Source organism: Hyla sarda, chromosome 8 (assembly GCF_029499605.1).
Source record: "Hyla sarda isolate aHylSar1 chromosome 8, aHylSar1.hap1, whole genome shotgun sequence".
Taxonomy (NCBI): Eukaryota; Metazoa; Chordata; class Amphibia; order Anura; family Hylidae; genus Hyla; species Hyla sarda.
Window position 1 is genome coordinate 211,469,146 of NC_079196.1, and position 20,463 is coordinate 211,489,608.

The following is a 20,463-nucleotide window of genomic DNA, read 5'->3' on the forward strand; positions in this document are numbered from 1 at the left end:
ATACCCCAGAGCTGTACTCACTATTCTGCTGGTGAGGTCACTGTGTATTTACATTACATTACTTATCCTGAGTTACATCCTGTATTATACTGGTGATTTGTATGAGCACACTGATGTCATTTGACCTCACCGTGTATTTCCCAGCCGCGCTGTCACATGATGATTCGGCTGCAGTGACGCCTCCATACACCACGTAGGTGACAAGTGTTTGCAGCGGATTCTGCTGCTGTTCAGTGATGATGTCGGAGGCGAGCAGAGAGAACCCAGGATGACATGCTGGGAGGCAGACTTCCTTTCATGTCACGGCTCTTCTCGCTGGAGACACGCTGTATTGGTTGCTATGGTAGACGGGCTTATACAAGATGCAGTGTCACGAAGTGAAGGCGGACATTTGTCAAACGAAGAGTCACATCTGGAGACTCCGCCGTGGTGGTGACACGAGGGTTATATCGTTGTCTACGGCAGTGTCTCCCAACCAGGGTGCCTTCAGCTGTTGCAAAACTACAACTCCCAGCATGCCTGGACAGCCTTTGGCTGTCCGGGCATGCTAGGAGTTGTAGTTTTGCAACAGCTGGAGGCACCCTGGTTGGGAAACACTGGTCTATGGACATAAATGGGAAACACAGGCTTACATTTCGGCATCCACATTCTACATGCATTTCTAGTTCTACAGTCCTGTTATTTTAAGACAGACACATGCATGGTTGGCTGAGCCCAGTGTGCGTGTATAGAGTTGGTCTCCTATAATGTAGGACCAAGCTGTAGGGCCCCCAGAGACATGACCAGTATCTGGGTCAGGGAACCCAGCCAGGGGACCTAGAAAAGAATCAAGGCTGTCTGCACATTAACCCCTTAAGGACGCAGCATTTTTCATTTTTTGCACTTTTGTTATTTTCCTCCTTACATATTAAAGGGGTACTCCGGCGGAAAACTTTTTATTTTTTTAAATCAACTGGTGCCAGAAAGTTGAACAGATTTGTAAATTTCTTCTATCAACCCCTTAAGGACCCAGCCATTTTACACCTTAGGACCAGAGTGTTTTTTGCACATCTGACCACTGTCACTTTAAACATTAATAACTCTGGAATGCTTTTAGTTATCAATCTGATTCCGAGATTGTTTTTTCGTGACATATTCTACTTTAACATAGTGGTAAAATTTTGTGGTAACTTGCATCCTTTCTTGGTGAAAAATCCCAAAATTTGATGAAAAATTAGAAAATTTAGCATTTTTCTAACTTTGAAGCTTTCTGCTTGTAAGGAAAATGGATATTCAAAATATTTTTTTCTTTTATTCACATTTCCAATATGTCTACTTTATGTTTGCATCATAAAATTGACGTGTTTTTATTTTTGGAAGACACCAGAGGGCTTCAAAGTTCAGCAGCACTTTTCCAATTTTTCACAAAATTTTGAACCTCGCTTTTTTTTCAGAGACCAGTTCAGGTTTGAAGTGGATTTGAAGGGTCTTCCCATTAGAAATACCCCACAAATGACCCCATTATAAAAACTACACCCCCCAAAGTATTCAAAATGACATTCAGTAATTGTTTTAACCATTTAGGTGTTTCACAGGAATAGCAGCAAAGTGAAGGAGAAAATTCAAAATCTTTATTTTTTACACTCGCATGTTCTTGTAGACCCAATTTTTGAATTTTTACAAGGGATAAAAGGAGAAAATGTATACTTATATTTGTAGCCCAATTTCTCTCGAGTAAGCACATACCTCATATGACTATGTAAAGTGTTCGGCGGGCGCAGTAGAGGGCTCAGAAGCGAAGGAGTGACAAGGGGATTTTGGAGAGTACGTTTTTCAGAAATGGTTTTTGGGGGGCATGTTGCATTTAGGAAGCCCCTATGGTACCAGAACAGCAAAAATAACCCACATGGCTTACCATTTTGGAAACTAGACCCCTTGGGGAACGTAAAAAGGAATAAAGTGAGCCTTAATACCCCACAGGTGTTTCACGACTTTTGCATATGTAACATTTATTTTTATTTTTTCACTAAAATGTGTTTCCCCCCAAATTTCACATTTTTGCAAGGGTTAATAGCAGAAAATACCCCCCAAAATTTGTAACCCCATCTCTTCTGAGTATGGATGCACTCCATAAGTTGGCCTGAAGTGCATTACGGGCGAACTACAATGCTCAGAAGAGAAGGAGTGATATTTGACTTTTTGAGAGCAAATTTTGCTCGGGGGGCATGTCGCATTTAGGAAGCCCCTATGGTGCCAGAACAGCAAAAAAAAAACACATGGCATACCATTTTGGAAACTAGACCCCTTGAGGAACGTAACAAGGAATAAAGGGAGCCTTAATACCCCACACGGGTTTCACGACTTTTGCATATGTAAAAAAAAAATGTTTTTTTTTTCACTATAATGCGTTTCCCCCCAAATTTCACATTTTTGCAAGGGTTAATAGCAGAAAATACCCTCCAAAATTTGTAACCCCATCTTTTCTGAGTATGGAGGTACCCCATAAGTGGACCTGAAGTGCACTACGGGCGAACTACAATGCTCAGAAGAGGAGGAGCACCATTGAGTTTTTGGAAAGAGAATTCCTTTGGAATGGTAGTCAGGGGCCATGTGCATTTACAAAGCCCCCCGTGGTGCCAGAACAGTGGACCCCCCCCCCCACGTGACCCTATTTTGGAAACTACACCCCTCACAGAATTTAATAAGGGGTGCAGTGAACATTTACACCCCACTGGCGTTTGACAGATCTTTGGAACAGTGGGCTGTGCAAATGGAAAATTAAATTTTTCATTTTCACGGATCACTGTTCCAAAAATCTGTCAGACACCTGTGGGGCGTAAATGCTCACTGTACCCCTTATTACATTACATGAGGGGTGTAGTTTCCAAAATGGGGTCACATATGGGGGGGTCCATTGTTCTGGTACCATGGGGGCTTTGTAAACACAAGTGGCCTTCAATTCCGGACAATTTTTCTCTTCAAAATCCCAATGGCGCTCCTTCTCTTCTGAGCATTGTAGTGCACCCATAGAGCACTTTACATCCACATATGGGGTATGCTCTTACTCAGAAGAAATTGGGTTACAAATTTTGGGGGGCTTTTTTTATTTTCCCTTGTGAAAATGAAAAATTTAGGGTGACACCAGCATTTTAGTGAAAACATTTTTTTTTTTCATTTTCCCATCCAACTTTAATGAAAATTTGTGGGGTGTTCAGGCTCACTATACCCCTTGTTATGTTCCGTGAGGGGTGTCGTTTCCAAAATGGGGTCACATGTGGGTATTTATTTTTTGGGGTTTATGTCAGAACCGCTGTAAAATCAGCCACCCCTGTGCAAATCGCCAATTTAGGCCTCAAATGTACATGGTGCGCTCTCACTCCTGAGCCTTGTTGTGCGTCCGCAGAGCATTTTACGCCCACATATGGAGTATTTCCGTACTCAGGAGAAATTGCGTTACAAATTTTGGGGGTCTTTTTTTCCTTTTACCTCCCGTGAAAAGAAAACGTAAAGGACAACACCAGCATGTTAGTGTAAAAAATATTTTTTTTTTTACACTAACAGGCTGGTGTAGACCCCAACTTTTCTTTTTCATAAGGGGTAAAAGGAAAAAAAGCCCCCAAAATTAGTAGTGCAATTTCTCCCAAGTACGGAGATACCCCATATGTGGCACTAAACTGTTTCCTTGAAATACGACAGGGCTCTGAAGTGAGAGCGCGCCATGCGCATTTGAGGACTAAATTAGGGATTGCACAGGGGTGGACATAGGGGTATTCTACGCCAGTGATTCCCAAACAGGGTGCCTCCAGCTGTTGCTAAACTCCCAGCATGCCTGGACAGTTAGTGGCTGTCCGGAAATGCTGTGAGTTGTTGTTTTGCAACAGCTGGAGGCTCTGTTTTGGAAACACTGCCGTACAATACGTTTTTTATTTTTATTAGGGGGACAGTGTAAGGGGGTGTAAATGTAGTGTTTTACTCTTAATTATGTGTAAGTGTAGTGTTTTTAGGGTACGTTCACACTGGCGGGTTTACAGTGAATTTACCGCTAGGAGTTTGCGCTGCGGTGAAAAATTTGCCGCAGCTCATACTTGAAGCAGAAAACTTACTGTAAACCCGCCAGTGTGAATGGGGGGGGGGGGGGGGGGGGGGGGGAAACCTCCAGCTGTTTCAAAACTACAACTCCCAGCATGTACTGACAGACCATGCATGCTGGGAGTTGTACTTTTGCAACAGCTGGAGGCACACTGGTTGGAAAACCTTCAGTTAGGTTCTGTTACCTAACTCAGTATTTTCCAACCAGTGTGCCTCCAGCTGTTGCAAAACTGAAAGGCATGCTGGGAGATGTAGTTATGCAACAGCTGGAGGGATCGCAACTACAACTCCCAGCATGCAGAGACAGCTGTTTGCTGTTTAGGCATGCTGGGAGTTGCAGTTTTGCAACATCTGGAGAGCTATAGTTTAGAGACCACTGCACAGTGGTCTCCAAACTGTGGACCTACAGATGTTGCAAAACAACAACTCCCAGCATGCCCAGACAGCAAACTGCTGTCTGGGCATGCTGGGAGTTGTAGTTTTGCAAGATCTGGAGGTGCACAGTATAGAGATCCCTTTGCAGTGGTCTCAAACTGTAGACCTCCAGCTGTAGCAAAACTGCAACTCCCAGCAAGCCTAAACAGCTCTCTGGGCATGCTGGGAGTTGTAGTTTTGCAACATGTGGAGGGTTACAGTTTAGCGACCACTATAGTGGTCTCAGACTGTAGCCCTCCAGATGTTGCTAAGTAACTCACCGGCTTCCGTTGGATCCAGGGAGCTGCGTCGCGGTCCTCTTCTTCCGCCGATCGTCGCCCGCTGCCGCCGCTGATCGTCGCCCGCTGCCGGCGCCGATGGGTAAGTGGTAAGTGGTTTCCCCATCCTGCCCCGCCTATTGTGGGTGGGCAGAACGGGGAGACCGAAAGTAAACCCCTCCGCCCCCGATCTGCTATTGGTGGTCGCGTATAGACCACCAATAGCAGAGATAGGAGGGGTGACAACCCTGCCACCTCACTCCTATCGCTACAGGGGGATCGTGGGTGTCTAGGACACCCGCGATCCCCCTTCTATTCCGGGTCACCGGGTCACCATAGACCCGTAATGACCCGGAATCCGCGCAAATCGCAAGTGTGAATTCACTTGCGATTTGTGCCGATCACTGACATGGGGGGGTCTAATGACCCCCCTGGGCATTTCCGCGGGGTGCCTGCTGATAGATATCAGCAGGCGGCGGGGACCGAAATTCCCACGGGCGTACAGGTACGCCCTTGGTCCTTAAGGGGTTAAAATATATTAATCCTTCCAGTACTTATTAACTGCTTAATACTACAGAGGAAATTATTTTCTTTTTGGAACACAGAGCTCTCTGCTGACATCACGAGCACAGTGCTCTCCGCTGACATCTCTGGACATTTTAAGAACTGTCCAGAGTAGGAGAAAATCCCCATAGCAAACACATGCTGCTCTGGACAGTTCTTATAATGGACAGAGATGTCAGCAGAGAGCACTGTGGTCATGACGTCAGCAGAGAGCACTGTGTTCCAAAAAGAAAATAATTTCCTATGTAGTATCCAGCAGCTAAATAAGTACTGGAAGGATTAAGATTTTTTAACATAACTAAATTACAAATCTGTTTAACTTTCTGGCACCAGTTGATTTAAAAATAAATAAATAAATAAAAGTTTTCCACCGGAGTACCCCTTTAAAAATCATTTCAATTTTGCACCTAAAAATCCATATGAGGGCTTTTTTTTTTTTTGCGCCACCAATTCTACTTTGCAGTGACATTAGTCATTTTACCCAAAAATCTACGGCGAAACAGAAAAAAAAAAATCATTGTGCAACAAAATTGAAGAAAAAGCGCCATTTTGTAGTTTTGGGGGCTTCCGTTTCTACACAGATTCTACAACATATGATATTAATTGGTTCCAGGAGAACCATCATATGTTGAAACCATCATATGTCGAGTACATATGTCTATGTAAAAATGGTAATTGGTTCTGGGGCCTCGGAACCATTGTATGTTGAATACATATCTCTATGGGAAACTGCTAATTGGTTCTGGGATGACCATTGTATGTGGAGTGTATGGGGAGTGTTTAACAAACCAGGGTGCCTCCAGCTGTTGCACAACTACAACTCCCAGCATGCATGTACAGCCATTGACTGTCTGGGCATGCTGGGAGTTATAGTTTTGCAACAGCTGGAGGCACACTGATAGGAAAACATTGATGTATGGGGTGTATAGTGTGTATATGTATTGTATGTGATGTGTGACATCGCATACAGTACTGTACAGTTCTTTAAATACCTTCAGGGGGGACAGAATGTCCTCCATTACCATCCTGCCGACTACAGCTCTATACGAAAGGAAGGGGAGCAGCTCATTGGATGCCTGCAGTAAGATGCTGCAGGCTATTGGCTATGGCTGCACTGGGTGGGCGGGGCTTACACGGAGCTCACAGTGGAAGCCTCCGTGAGTTAGCAGGACAGCATGTGAGTAACAGGAGGCAGAACGGGACACACGGGGACATTATACAACTATCTGTCAGATGCTGAAGTTGTCAGCGCTGTCAGATAGCTGTTTGTACGATGGCCCCGACACACAGCAGCATCATATGTCGAGGCTGCCTTCAACATACGATGGGCTCTGAGAGGCCATCATATGTTGAAATGATCATATGTCGGGGCCATCATAAGTCGGGGGATCACTGTATTTTTTAACTTTTTTTTATGCAGTGTTATAGCTCCCTCTAGGGGCTATAACATTTCATACACTGTAGGCACTGTTCAATGCATTGCCATAGAATCCTTGATTTCAGGCTTGGAGCAATCAAACGCTGATCGGACAGCCAGGAAGAAGGTAAGGCACCTCCCGCTGTCCTCTCAGCTGTTCGAGAAGTCAGGATTTCACCGCGGCGGTCCCGAGCAGCTCTACTGAGCTAGCCGGTATGGCTTTCTCCCGTATTAGATGCCGCAATCAACTTTATTTATTTTTTTTTCTTAATCAACTGGTGCCAGAAAGTTAAACAGATTTGTAAATTACTTCTATTAAAAAAAATCTTAATCCTTCCAGTACTTATTAGTGGCTGTATAATACAGAGGAAGTTATTTCCTTTTTTAATTTCTTTGCTGTCTGACCACAGTGCTCTCTGCTGACACCTCTGTCCATTTTAGGAACTGTCCAGAGCAGCATAGGTTCGCTATGGGAATTTGTTCCTACTCTGGACAGTTCCTGACATGGACAGAGGTGTCAGCAGAGAGCACTGTGGTCAGACAGAAAAGAAATCCAAAAAGAAAAGAATTTCCTCTGTAGTATACAGCAGTTGATAAGTACTGGAATTTACAAATCTGTTAAAATTTCTGGCATCAGTTGATGTAAAAAAAATAAAAATAAAGGTTTCCACCGGAGTACCCCTTTAAACCTTTTAGGGCACAGTAAGGGTATGTTCATGCAAGAAAAACCTGTTTAGTATTTGGTGCAGAAACCATGCCAATTTTAGTTTTGTTCTACTACAGAACTTCTGACGATAATATGGGGATAGGGGGGTGTTAGTGCTTCATAAGCTCAGGTCCTTGGTATGTTTAGTTGGTATAGTACAGTGACCCCCCCCCCCGACCTATGATGGCCCCGACATACGATCATTTCAACATACGATGCTTTTGTATGCCGGGGCCATCGCATAAACGGCTATCCGGCAGCGCAGACTGCTTCAGCTGCCCCCGGATAGCAGTTTACGGTGCCCCGTGTGGTCCGCTGACGATCACTTACCTGTCCTCGGGGCTCCGGCGCGTCCTCTTCGGGATCCCCTGCATCGTCGGCGCTCTCCATCGTCGTCATCTTGTCGCTGCGCACGCCGTCCCGTCATCCAATAGGAGCGGCGTGCGTAGCGACGTGATGGCGGCGACAGAGAGCGAAGATGCAGGGGAAGCAGAGGTCTTGCTGGAGCGTCGGGGACACCTCGGGGACGCGGCGTCAGCGATGGAAGGCGACATCCAGGGCAGCGGTGACGAGCGGTGATGGTCCGGAGCGGCGGGGACAGGTGAGTATAACCTCCAATTCCAGTGGTCTTCAACCTGCGGACCTCCAGATGTTGCAAAACTACAACTCCCAGCATGCCCGGACAGCCGTTGGCTGTCCGGGCATGCTGGGTGTTGTAGTTTCGCAACATCTGGAGGTCCGCAGGTTGTAGACCACTGTCCTATACTTTACATTGCACGGATCCCTCAACAAACGATGGTTTCAGCAAACGATGGTTCATTTGGAACGGATTACCATCGTATGTTGAGGGACCACTGTAGTAGTTTTTCTCTTTTATGTACAGGAAATCATCTACAGATCCACATGTATGGAAATAATTTAGCACTTTATACATTACTTGTTTCCCACATGCCACCTACCCTACAGACATGTTATAAATCCTTATCGTTAATAAGAATACTTCATCTTTAGACCCAGAAAACCTAGATAATTGTTTTCCAAATGTTGCAAAACTACAACTCCCAGCATGCTGGGAGTTGTAGTTTTGCAACAGCTGGAGGCACTCTGTTTGGAAAACACTGACATATACCTTAAAAGGAGTATCAAGCCATGAAGCACATGTAGTGTGAAACAATTGTTGCTTGTTTGCTATACTTGTAACTGCTGAAATCCTGCTGCTCCTCAAGAAATAAAGCGTCCGTGTTTTACTGCATTTGTGAGTGCCGTCTATCAATCTCTACCTTGTTGGAATTCTACTTACCTTTGCAAGCGGACTGAGCCCCACACACGAGCTACGCTGGGAGCTTCATTGGCAGCGCTGTGTGTATTGGAACCTGGAGGCTGTGTACTAAGTGTGGGGTCAGAATTATTGGATAAGCGGTGCCAGCATCACTCTTATTGCTACCTTAAAAGGGGTATTGCAGGAAAAACTTTTTTTTTTTTTTTAAATATCTATCAACTGGCTCCAGAAAGTTAAACAGATTTGTAATTTACTTCTATTAAAAAATCTTAATCCTTCCAATAATTATCAGCTGCTGAAGTTGAGTTGTTCTTTTCTGTCTGACAACAGTGCTCTCTGCTGACATCTCTGCTTGTCTCGGGAACTGCACAGAGTAGAAGAGGTTTCCTGTGGGGATTTGCTTCTACTCTCTGGACAGTTCCCGAGACACGTGTCATCAGAGAGCACTTAGACAGAAAAGAACAACTCAACTTCAGCAGCTCATAAGTACTGAAAGGATTAAGATTTTTTTTAAATAGAAGTCATTTACAAATCTGTTTAACTTTCTGGAACCAGTTGAGATTATATAAAGTTTTTTCCTCGATAACCCCTTTAAAAAGTTGCAGTTAAAGGGGTTCTCCACCATAAGGTGATTTTATTACGTACCTGGCAGACAGTAATGGACATGCTTAGGAAGGATCTGCACTTGTCTTGGAGCTAAATGGCTATGCTGTGAGATTACCATAACACTGTGGCTAGCTTTTGTGAACTGGCTATTTCCTGTTGGAGTTCGTTCTCTCAAACTACAAGTCCCATGATTCCTTGTTTGGTCCCTTTTCTTCCTCCCACACATTGAAACACACCTGTGATACTTTCCATGCAATAGATCAGTGATTTCTTACAAAGGAGCCTCCAGCTGTTGCAAAACTACAATTTACTGCAGAATAATCTCCCTCTCACCCAGCGGTCGCTCCACCCATTGAAGCAAAGACAGGTTCCATCTGAACACCTGATTAGTGATGTAATGTCTGGGGCCGCACTGCAACCTGGGAAGACCTGAGACGACACTCATTTTGTATGCTGTTAAAAATAAACAAGGGGGCAAAAATCACAGAAGAACGGCAAGACCACCATGAAAACACAGGTACAGACACTATATTATAAACTAGTTACCACAGTCAAAAAAAATAAAAAAACCCGGAATACACGTTTATTGGACGTAATGTATCAATCTCAATATTTTTTATTTAGAAATCCACAATAATTGTATTCCATATTACAAAGTATCCAAACGTAGAATTTACTTTATGCCTTACAGCAGAGTTTCCCAACCAGGGTGCCTCCAGCTGTTGAAAAACTACAACTCCCAGCATGCCCGGACAGCCGTTGGCTGTCCGGGCATGCTGGGAGTTGTAGTTTTGCAACAGCTGGAGGCACCCTGGTTGGGAAACTCTAGTTTACTAAGTAGCTGCTCACGAGATCATTGAAAAGGCGGCAATTGTGCAAAAGAGAGTAAAAGAAAGCAGAAGCGGATACATAATCCCTGGCTCCAGATTTAGGCTAGGATCACATTCAGACGTTGTCTGCCATCACGTTCAGGCTCTTTTTAATTTTTTTAACTACCCTGAAAGGGGTCGGAACACAATTGACACTACTGGTTCCCGACGGACCCCATCCACTTGAATGGGGTCCGATAGTTTAGCGGAGAGAAAAAAAAAAAAGCGCCTGCACGATGAAATTGCCGACGGAACTCTGAATAGCGAAGTCCAACGGCAATGTAAACAAAGCCTTAGGCGTCTGAAATTGTCCCCACTGGCTTGCCGTAGATCCATACGGTTGCACTGTTCCTCTCTATGCTTTATACTGCGGCTGTGCTCACTCACACTGGCTGCTGTGTATCAACATAACATAAATTCCCCACACGCTCATCAGGTGCGCAAAAAGCACAAAAAAAAATCACTAAAGACAGCAAAGAGCAAAGCCCCCTGTAAGGAAACCACCTCGCATATATTGTCAGGCTACGTGTAAATCCGCGGAACGTCATCAGGACCGCTCAGAAATGCGGCAATGCTAACGGATTCCGCGGAAAGAATGGACATGTCTATTCTTTCTGCGGAAGCCGGAATGGGAATTTTTTCGGCAAATGTTTCAGAAATTGCATTGTGCACGGTGCAGCAGATTCCCATTGAAAACAATGGGACTCTGCTGCAACGGAATTTCAGAGAGGAATTCTCCTGCCGGATTTCACTCGGAAATTCCGCAGTGTGAACAAGGCCTTATAGCGGAGTAGGCTGAGCATAAGCAAACTATCATTGCCCATTGTGGGGAAAGCTACAGAGCTCGAGGCCCGGCAACGAGGACCTCAGCTCACAGAACTGCAGTACCTAGCAGCAGAAAATGCCAACCCAGGCAACAGCCATCTTGCCTTCACATTCCGATAGCAGTGGTCATGCAGTGGTCATGCTGTGGGATCACAGCACAGCACAGCACAGCATGTGTTTTAAGTACACAAATCTTGAACATAACCAAGATTCAGAAATGACAAGATTCCATGATGACCAGCAGTATAGCTATGATTTCAGAGAGTGACCTGGAGTACATTCCATAAGTCCCAGTACTGTAACTGGGTCATGTGGTCATTGCATGGAATTGCCACCTGTATAGCTTAAAAAATAAAAAAAATACAAAATACAAAAAAACTCATGCTTGTCACATTAGCTAAAACAGGTATACACAAGGCATACACAAGAACCTCTACATTATTCTCTAACAATAGCCTTTATAAGCAGAAAAAAAAAATCTTGGAATGTTTTTTTTTAAAATAATTCAAATGCTTAAAAGTGTATTCCCATCTGTAGCTGTGTCTGATAGGTGAAGGTCCCAGAGGTGAACCCCACATATATCTCGAGATCGAGGGGCCCTAAGGAAGCCAAAAACAATGGAATGGGTTGTTTTTTTTATGCAGTTTATATAACTCCTATAGAGGTTGATGGGAGTTGCCTAAGCAATAAAGCAGCAATGTCAACAGGAATGACGCAAACTGTAGAAAACAGATGGTTTAGCTGTTTCCAACCACCTCCAATGGCCACAACCAGAATGGCCGGGGCCAGGACGGTCAAGTGAAGGTCCCAGAGTTAGGACCCGCATCTATCAGAGGTTTATGGCAGATGGTGATAAAAAGGGGCTTGTGCTTTAAACAGGCAGAGGTACAACCTCACAAGATATCTTATGGATGGATTTACCTTTAAAGCGGTACTCCGCCCCTAGACATCTTATCCCTTATCCAAAGGATAGGGGATAAGATGTCAGATAGCAGGGGTCCGGCCGATGGGGACCCCTGGGATCTCAGCTGCAGCACCCTGCTGTCATTACTGCACAGAGCAAACTCGCTCTGTGCGTAATGACGGGTGATACAGGGGCCCGCCCCGTTATTTCAAGTCTATCTGAGGGGCGAGACGCCCGCCATGCCCCCTCCCATAGACTGGTATTTAGGGGGCAGGCCGTGACGTCACGAGGGAGCGGAGCTTTGATGTCACAATGCTCCGGCCCCTGTATTGCCCGTCATTACGCACAGAGAGTGTTTGCTCTGTGCAGTAATGACAGCGGGGTGCTGCAGCCGAGATCCCGGGGGTCCCCAGAGGTGGGACCCCCGCGATCTGACATCTTATCCCCTATCCTTTGGATAGGGGCTAAGATGTCTAGGGGCGGAGTACCCCTTTACATCGCACCGGGTCACTCGAGACCTGCGGCATCCCGGAGTTATAAGCCAGGAAGGTGGATGGCATTGCCAGATCTGACCTTTTCACTCCATAGACCAGTGTTTCCCCGACCAGGGTGCCTCCAGCAGTTGCAAAACTACAACTCCCAGCATGTCCGGGCATGCTGGGAATTGTAGTTTTGCAACAGCTGGAGGAACCCTGGTTGAAGAAACGCTGTCATAGACATATAGCAAAAAAGGTCGGATTTGACTAACAGCTAGGGAGTGAGCAATTGCAGCTGTCTCAAGAGGGAGACCCGATGTGATCAAAACTTTTGATATGTCAGCAGTTTTGTCATATGACAATAACACTTTAAATTGATCTTCAGGGATCAGAAAAGTATTGGCCACAAAATAACAATAAAACAATTACACATCTGAGAAACCCTCCATTGTTTCAGTACCGCTGCTCTAATGAGACATCTGTATACCCAGCTGCAGCCAAGCACTGTCCTTAAAGGGATACTCCACTGTCCCAGCGTTCGGAACTATTTGATCATGATGTCACGGCCACGCCCCTTCAAAGCAAGTCTATGGGAGGAGGCGTGATGGCAGTCACTCACCCTCCCATAGACTGGCGCGGCATTGAGAGGGGAATGGTGTGACATCACGAGGGGGGCGTGGTGTGGCGTCACGAGGGGGGCGTGGTGTGGCGTCACGAGGGAGGCGTGGTGTGGCGTCACGAGGGAGGCGTGGTGTGGCGTCACGAGGGAGGCGTGGTGTCACGAGGGAGGCGTGGTGTGGCGTCACGAGGGAGGCGTGGTGTCACGAGGGAGGCGTGGTGTGGCGTCACGAGGGAGGCGTGGTGTGGCGTCACGAGGGAGGCGTGGTGTCACGAGGGAGGCGTGGTGTCACGAGGGAGGCGTGGTGTGGCGTCACGAGGGGGGGCGTGGTGTGGCGTCACGAGGGGGCGTGGCAGTTACATCACAACCCCCGCCACCCACACCCAGCATTCTAAACGATCCTTTGGATAGGGGAAAAGATGTCTAGTGGTGGAGTACATGTTTAATGTTTTCGCACTGTAATACAATGCTAGCAATTAGCGCCAATCGGCAGAGGCAAGGCACTATCATGGCGGCAACCACGGGGAATCAGGCAGGTGAATATCACTTATTTTTATGTCAGCCTGAACCCAATGCAATTTTATTTATTTTTTTATTAAAAAAAAAATAATTTGTGGTCCCAGACAACTCCTCTAAATCAAAACATGGTGGAATAAGATATAACGAATTTATTTAAAGACACAGGTCTTTTAATAAATTTGGTGCATCTTTTTTCGTACATTGGGGGGGGGGGGAGATCAAAAGTTGCCCATAGCAACCAATCAGCTCGCTTCTTTTAATTTTTAAAGAGACCTCCGAAATATGAAAGAAGCGATCTGATTGGTTGCTATGGGCAACTGAGCAATTTTTCCTCTGCACAGTTTTTGATAAATCTCCCCCATTGTTGGCCAACTAGAAGCCGGAGAAGTGCCCCCATCACTTGCCGCTTAGCCCTGCCCCCTTTTCATAATAGTGCCATGACTGAGGCAATAATAATAAGCAGCTGGTGTACGGGATATGTTAATTCCCCTCCGCCCTATGTAACACACACATTCTTTGGGGTATCATTATTGATTGGGTGAACGTTAAGGAAAATGTCCTTATGTGTCCTTCACCTGCAGACCGTCACGTCCCATTACCAGCACTGAGAACTTGACTGAAATCCCACCGACAGTAAGAAAATAGACAAAAATCACTAGAGGTAAGTGTGAGTCAGTCACATGACCCGTCTTTCCAGCCGTCTCGCCATCGCTCATCCACTTTGGAGCAGTCGAATTCGGCCTTGCCCAGCTTCCTATTGACATCATTGTGAAGCCTGCACATCCACTGGGACAGGTTGTGTCTGGTGCTGGTGTCCGGTTGTGTACTTGTCAACCTGCAGAGAGATCAGGCCCCGTTATTGAAATTCATAAAGTGCAACTATGGAACAGAGGGGGACATTTATCAAAACCTGTACAGAGAAAAGTGGCCCAGTTGCCCATGGCAACCAATCAGATCGCTTCTTTAATTTTTAAAGAGACCTCCGAAATATGAAAGAAGCGATCTGATTGGTTGCTATGGGCAACTGGGCAATTTTTCCTAAGCACCGTTTTTGATACATCTCCCCCAAAATCCTCAAATTCTCCTGCAGTAGGTTGTGCTGCCTCCTGTCCATTATACAATATCTTCATTGACACAACCCTGGGCATTTTCCCTTATGTAGAGGTAGGTGAGTAACAACACTTAAGAGGCGCTGTAACATGACTCAACAATTAAAGTTGTTGTCCAGAAAGAAAAAAAAAACAAAGCTTATTTCTTCCAAAACCAGCACCACCCCTATCATCAGTTTGTGTGCAGTATTACAACTTACAATGGAACTGAACTGCAATACCACTCACAACATGAGGACTGGCGTGGCGCTGTTTCTGGAAGAAATTAGCTTGGGTTTTCCATCCCTGGACAATCTCTTTAATGGAGTAGTGCAGTGAAAAATAACGTATACTCTTTCCAAAGGATAGGGGATAAGTAATAGTTTGCCGGGGGGGGGGGGGGGGGGGTCGGTCTGACTGCTAGGACCCCCTGCGATCTCCTGAACGGGGCCACCCGAGACGGCCATTCAGACCCCGCTTGAGGCCACGGCCGAAATGCCCCCTCCATGTATCTCTATGTCCCAGCTGTCGGACCCCCTTTGTGTGCAGGAAGGACCAGGTACTGCGGCCAAGCTCCCCCTCCATGTATCTCTATGTCCCAGCTGTCGGACCCCCTTTGTGTGCAGGAAGGACCAGGTACTGCGGCCAAGCCCCCCCTCCATGTATCTCTATGTCCCAGCTGTCGGACCCCCTTTGGATAGGGGATAAGTTATCTTTCACTACAGAACTCCTTTAACACTCGTCCCCTATAGGCAGGATTAGTGCTTAGTATCTGACTGGTAAGAATCTGACACTTCTGAGACCCTCACTGATCACAAGAAAGGGGTCCTGTGTCCCTTTGGTTAAAATAACCATAAGGACCCTTTTCATGATCAGTGAGGGTCCCAGCAGTTAGACTACCCTGCGGATGCTGTTTATGGGAAAACCCTTTAATCCATGGGCCAACTTTGCTAAAAAAAAAAAATTATTTTTTTTTGTTGTTTTTTTTTTTTTTTTTTATACCTGGGCTGCACGATATGAATTTTCCCCATACCGGAATACAGGTTGAGCCCCTCCCCCTTGGGAATTAATTATCAGCCCAGCGCAGACCTGTCCCCACATCGGGGAACTAATCATATGTGACCCGCCAGCGCTGTTCTGCTCCCCCTCAATAATGATCAGCCCAGCGGGGTACTACTCACATATGTCACCCGCAAGCAATGCCCTCCTCCTCCTTGTTGGGGGACGCGGCGCTGGAACTCACTGTACGTCAGTGGTCTCAAACCTGCGGACCTCCAGCTGTTGCAAAACTACAACTCCCAGCATGCCCGGACAGCCGTTGGCTGTCCGGGCATGCTGGGAGTTGTAGTTTTGCAACAGCTGGAGGTCCGCAGGTTGGAGACCACTGCTGTACGCTGTATCCCTATGCCGGGGCTGCAAAAGATAAAGAAAATAAACTGTAACTTACCTACGTCGGCCACACGCTGGAGACGGGAACGTCGGACAGCCATCAGCCTATCACCGGCCGCAGTGATGTCCCGCCCCGGCCAGTGATAGGCTGAGCCCACTGTCATGTAAGGAGCCCTGGCCGGCTTCTTACATGACAGTGCGTTTAACCTATCACTGGCCGGGGCGGGACATCGTTCCAGCCGGTGATAGGCTGATGGCTGTCCGACGTTCCCGTCTCCAGCGTGTGGCCGACGTAGGTAAGTTACAGTTTATTTTCTTTATCTTTTGCAGCCCGGGCATAGGGATACAGCGTACAGCAGTGGTCTCAAACCTGCAGACCTCCGGCTGTTGCAAAACTACAACTCCCAGCATGCCCGGACAGCCTACGGCTGTCCGGGCATGCAGGGAGTTGAAGTTTTGCAACATCTGGAGTTCCGCAGGTTGGAGACCACTGGCATATAGTGAGTTCCAGCGTCGCGGCCCGCAACAAAGAGGAGGAGGGCAGTGCTTGCGGGTGACATATGTGAGTAGTACCCCGCTGGGCTGATCATTAATGGGGGCGGGGAGCAGAACAGCGCTGGCGGGTCACATGATTTGGTGTTGGTGGTGGTGGTGGTGGTGGTGGTGGTGGTGGTGGTGGTGGTGGGGGGGGGGGGGGGAGAGAGAAGCAGAACAGCGCTGGCGGGTAACATGGTTTGGTGGTGGTGGGGGAGAAGCAGAACAACGCTGGTGGGTAACATGATTTGGTGGGGGGGGGGGAGAAGCAGAACAGCGCTGGCGGGTCACATGATTTGGTGGTGGTGGTGGTGGTGGTGGTGGGGGGGGGGGGGGGGGAGAGAGAAGCAGAACAGCGCTGGCGGGTAACATGATTTGGGGGGGTGAAAGAAATACCGTTATATACCGTGGAACCGCCATAAGTTACAAAAATACTGCGATGCACATATTTGGTCATACCGCTCAGCTCTACTGCAAGCTACACCATACAGAAAGGGAGGACCCTGGTTATAATGGTGGGGTCTCAGAAGAAGGACCCCCATTTTTAATGGCACCCTAAAGATAGATGAAGTATTCCTTTATGATGCATCCAGTATCAAAGCAAGAAATGCTCTGTAAATAAAGCCTCAGGGATTTAGAATCTGTGAATGAAACAACTAAATGTGTGTAAAGCACCAGGGGGTTGTCTGGAATTACAAGACCACGACTGCTTACTTCCAAAAACTGCACCATATCTGCCCACAGGTTGAGTCTGGTATTGCAGGTAAGCTCCGCTGAAATGAGTGAGGCTGAAGTTGTCATGTTTTACTAATCCCGTCCAACCCCCTTATGATGGCTCGACCCCTCACTCATAATAGCTGAGCACTGCTTGTCCCCCCCCTGGGGACCCCTCCAATAAAGACGACGCGCACCTCTCTCTCAGGTCCTCCGCACACTCATCACAGGGATAAAACTTGGAGAAGAGGTTGATGAAGCTTTCATTTCCCGTTGTTGTGTATCAGAGGGGCGGTCCGGGTAATACGCCACCATTGTGTGCAGGAAGGACCAGGTACTGCGGCCAAGCTCTTCTCGATCTAATGGACACTCGGCGGGGCGCTCCTTATCCTCCACATCACCCTCCTGAAAGAAAGAACACGATTCAGCAGGAAAATAAGATACAGTCGCCCCCTCACGTGGTGGTGTCCAGGATACAGTCACCCCCTCACATGGTGGTATCCTGGATACAGTCGCCCCCTGACGTGGTGTCCGCGGATACAGTCGGCCCCTCACGTGGTGGTGTCCGGGATACTCAGTCGGCCCCTCACGTGGTGGTGTCCGGGATACAGTCGGCCCCTCACGTGGTGGTGTCCGGGATACAGTCGGCCCCTCACGTGGTGGTGTCCGGGATACAGTCGGCCCCTCACGTGGTGGTGTCCGGGATACAGTCGGCCCCTCACGTGGTGGTGTCCGGGATACAGTCGGCCCCTCACGTGGTGGTGTCCGGGATACAGTCCGGCCCCCTCACGTGGTGGTGTCCGGGATACAGTCGCCCCCTCACGTGGTGGTGTCCGGGATACAGTCGCCCCCTCACGTGGTGGTGTCCAGGATACAGTCGCCCCCTCACGTGGTGGTGTCCAGGATACAGTCGCCCCCTGACGTGGTGGTGTCCAGGATACAGTCGCCCCCTCACGTGGTGGTGTCCAGGATACAGTCGCCCCCTCACGTGGTGGTGTCCAGGATACAGTCGCCCCCTCACGTGGTGGTGTCCAGGATACAGTCGCCCCCTCACGTGGTGGTGTCCGGGATACAGTCGCCCCCTCACGTGGTGGTGTCCAGGATACAGTCGCCCCCTCACGTGGTGGTGTCCAGGATACAGTCGCCCCCTCACGTGGTGGTGTCCAGGATACAGTCGCCCCCTCACGTGGTGGTGTCCAGGATACAGTCGCCCCCTCACGTGGTGGTGTCCAGGATACAGTCGCCCCCTCACGTGGTGGTGTCCAGGATACAGTCGCCCCCTCACGTGGTGGTGTCCAGGATACAGTCGCCCCCTCACGTGGTGGTGTCCAGGATACAGTCGCCCCCTCACGTGGTGGTGTCCAGGATACAGTCCGCCCCCTCACGTGGTGGTGTCCAGGATACAGTCGCCCCCCTCACGTGGTGGTGTCCAGGATACAGTCGCCCCCTCACGTGGTGGTGTCCAGGATACAGTCGCCCCCTGACGTGGTGGTGTCCAGGATACAGTCGCCCCCTGACGTGGTGGTGTCCAGGATACAGTCGCCCCCTGACGTGGTGGTGTCCAGGATACAGTCGCCCCCTCACGTGGTGGTGTCCAGGATACAGTCGCCCCTGACGTGGTGGTGTCCAGGATACAGTCGCCCCCTCACGTGGTGGTGTCCAGGATACAGTCGCCCCCTCACGTGGTGGTGTCCAGGATACAGTCGCCCCCTCACATGGTGGTGTCCAGGATACAGTCGCCCCCTCACGTGGTGGTGTCCAGGATACAGTCGCCCCCTCACGTGGTGGTGTCCAGGATACAGTCGCCCCCTCACGTGGTGGTGTCCAGGATACAGTCGCCCCCCTCACGTGGTGGTGTCCAGGATACAGTCGCCCCCTCACGTGGTGGTGTCCAGGATACAGTCGCCCCCTCACGTGGTGGTGTCCCGGCTACAGTCGCCCCCTCAAGTGGTGGTGTCCAGGATACAGTCGCCCCCTCAAGTGGTGGTGTCCAGGATACAGTCGCCCCCTCACGTAGTGGTGTCCCGGATACAGTCGCCCCCTCACATGGTGGTGTCCAGGATACAGTCGCCCCCTCACGTGGTGGTGTCCAGGATACAGTCGCCCCCTCACGTGGTGGTGTCCAGGATACAGTCGCCCCCTCACGTAGTGGTGTCCAGGATACAATCGCCCCCTCACGTGGTGGTGTCCAGGATACAGTCGCCCCCTCACATGGTGGTGTCCAGGATACAGTCACCCCCTCATGTGGTGTCCAGGATACAGTCACCCCCTCATGTGGTGTCCAGGATACAGTCGCCCCCTCACGTGGTGGTGTCCAGGATACAGTCACCCCCTCATGTGGTGTCCAGGATACAGTCGCCCCCTCACGTGGTGGTGTCCAGGATACAGTCACCCCCTCATGTGGTGTCCAGGATACAGTCGCCCCCTCACATGGTGGTGTCCAGGATACAGTTACAGGCTCAGTTGCCATTAGTAACCAATCAGTTCACTGGTTTCCCGGAGGGCTGCGCTGTGATTGGTTGCCATGGGTAACACACTATTCCTCAGCCGTCTCCCTCCTGTATGACCATGCCCGGGTCACCTCTCACCTGCGGGGCCGCGCTCTGCTTCCTCTGCTCCCTCATCCAGCTCTTGAAGTCCATACAGGCTCTGCACGGCTTCTTGGGCTTCGCCTCCCCCTCCTGACCGACCCCATCCTGCTTCACCCCCGGGATAGCGAACGGGAACCCGCTGAGAGGGTTAGAAGGCTGCCGGTCACTGGGCGCCGCCATATTGACATGAGCGCAGTGCATGCTGGGAGCTCACACTGACAGGCGGAACTGGGCCGCAGATCTATGACATAATACAGTCAGTATACTATCGTGATGACGTCACACTTTCATACTTGATACAACAATGTTGGGGGGGGGGGGGGGGGGGAGACCCTTAATATTTAATGTGTATTCAGAAAGAAATCCTCTTTCTTTTCCCCGCGCGGTGGAGTAACACAGGATCACCAGCAGATGGCGCTCACAAGCCATGAATATAGGATAAAAAGCGTCTGAAAGAAAATCCGTCTTTATTGCCCATAGCAACCAATTAGCGTTCAGCTTATATGTCTGGAAAAATTGAAAGCTGTGATGTGATTGGTTGCTATGGGCAACAAAGACAGTTTTTCGTAGCATTTTTTCTTCTTTCCTTCATGACGCAAATTA

The 20,463-nt window shown here is 48.5% G+C and overlaps 1 protein-coding gene across 1 annotated transcript; it reads right to left on the reverse strand.

Annotated features, from left to right (window-relative positions):
• Positions 1-10,418: 10,418 nt before the first annotated feature.
• Positions 10,419-20,172, reverse strand: GFER (growth factor, augmenter of liver regeneration). Its single transcript, XM_056533976.1, is given in 4 exon segments — positions 10,419-14,379; positions 17,467-17,530; positions 17,533-17,674; positions 19,858-20,172. Coding segments are annotated over 4 exon segments (573 nt in total). The 5' UTR covers positions 20,062-20,172; the 3' UTR covers positions 10,419-14,216.
• Positions 20,173-20,463: the final 291 nt, after the last annotated feature.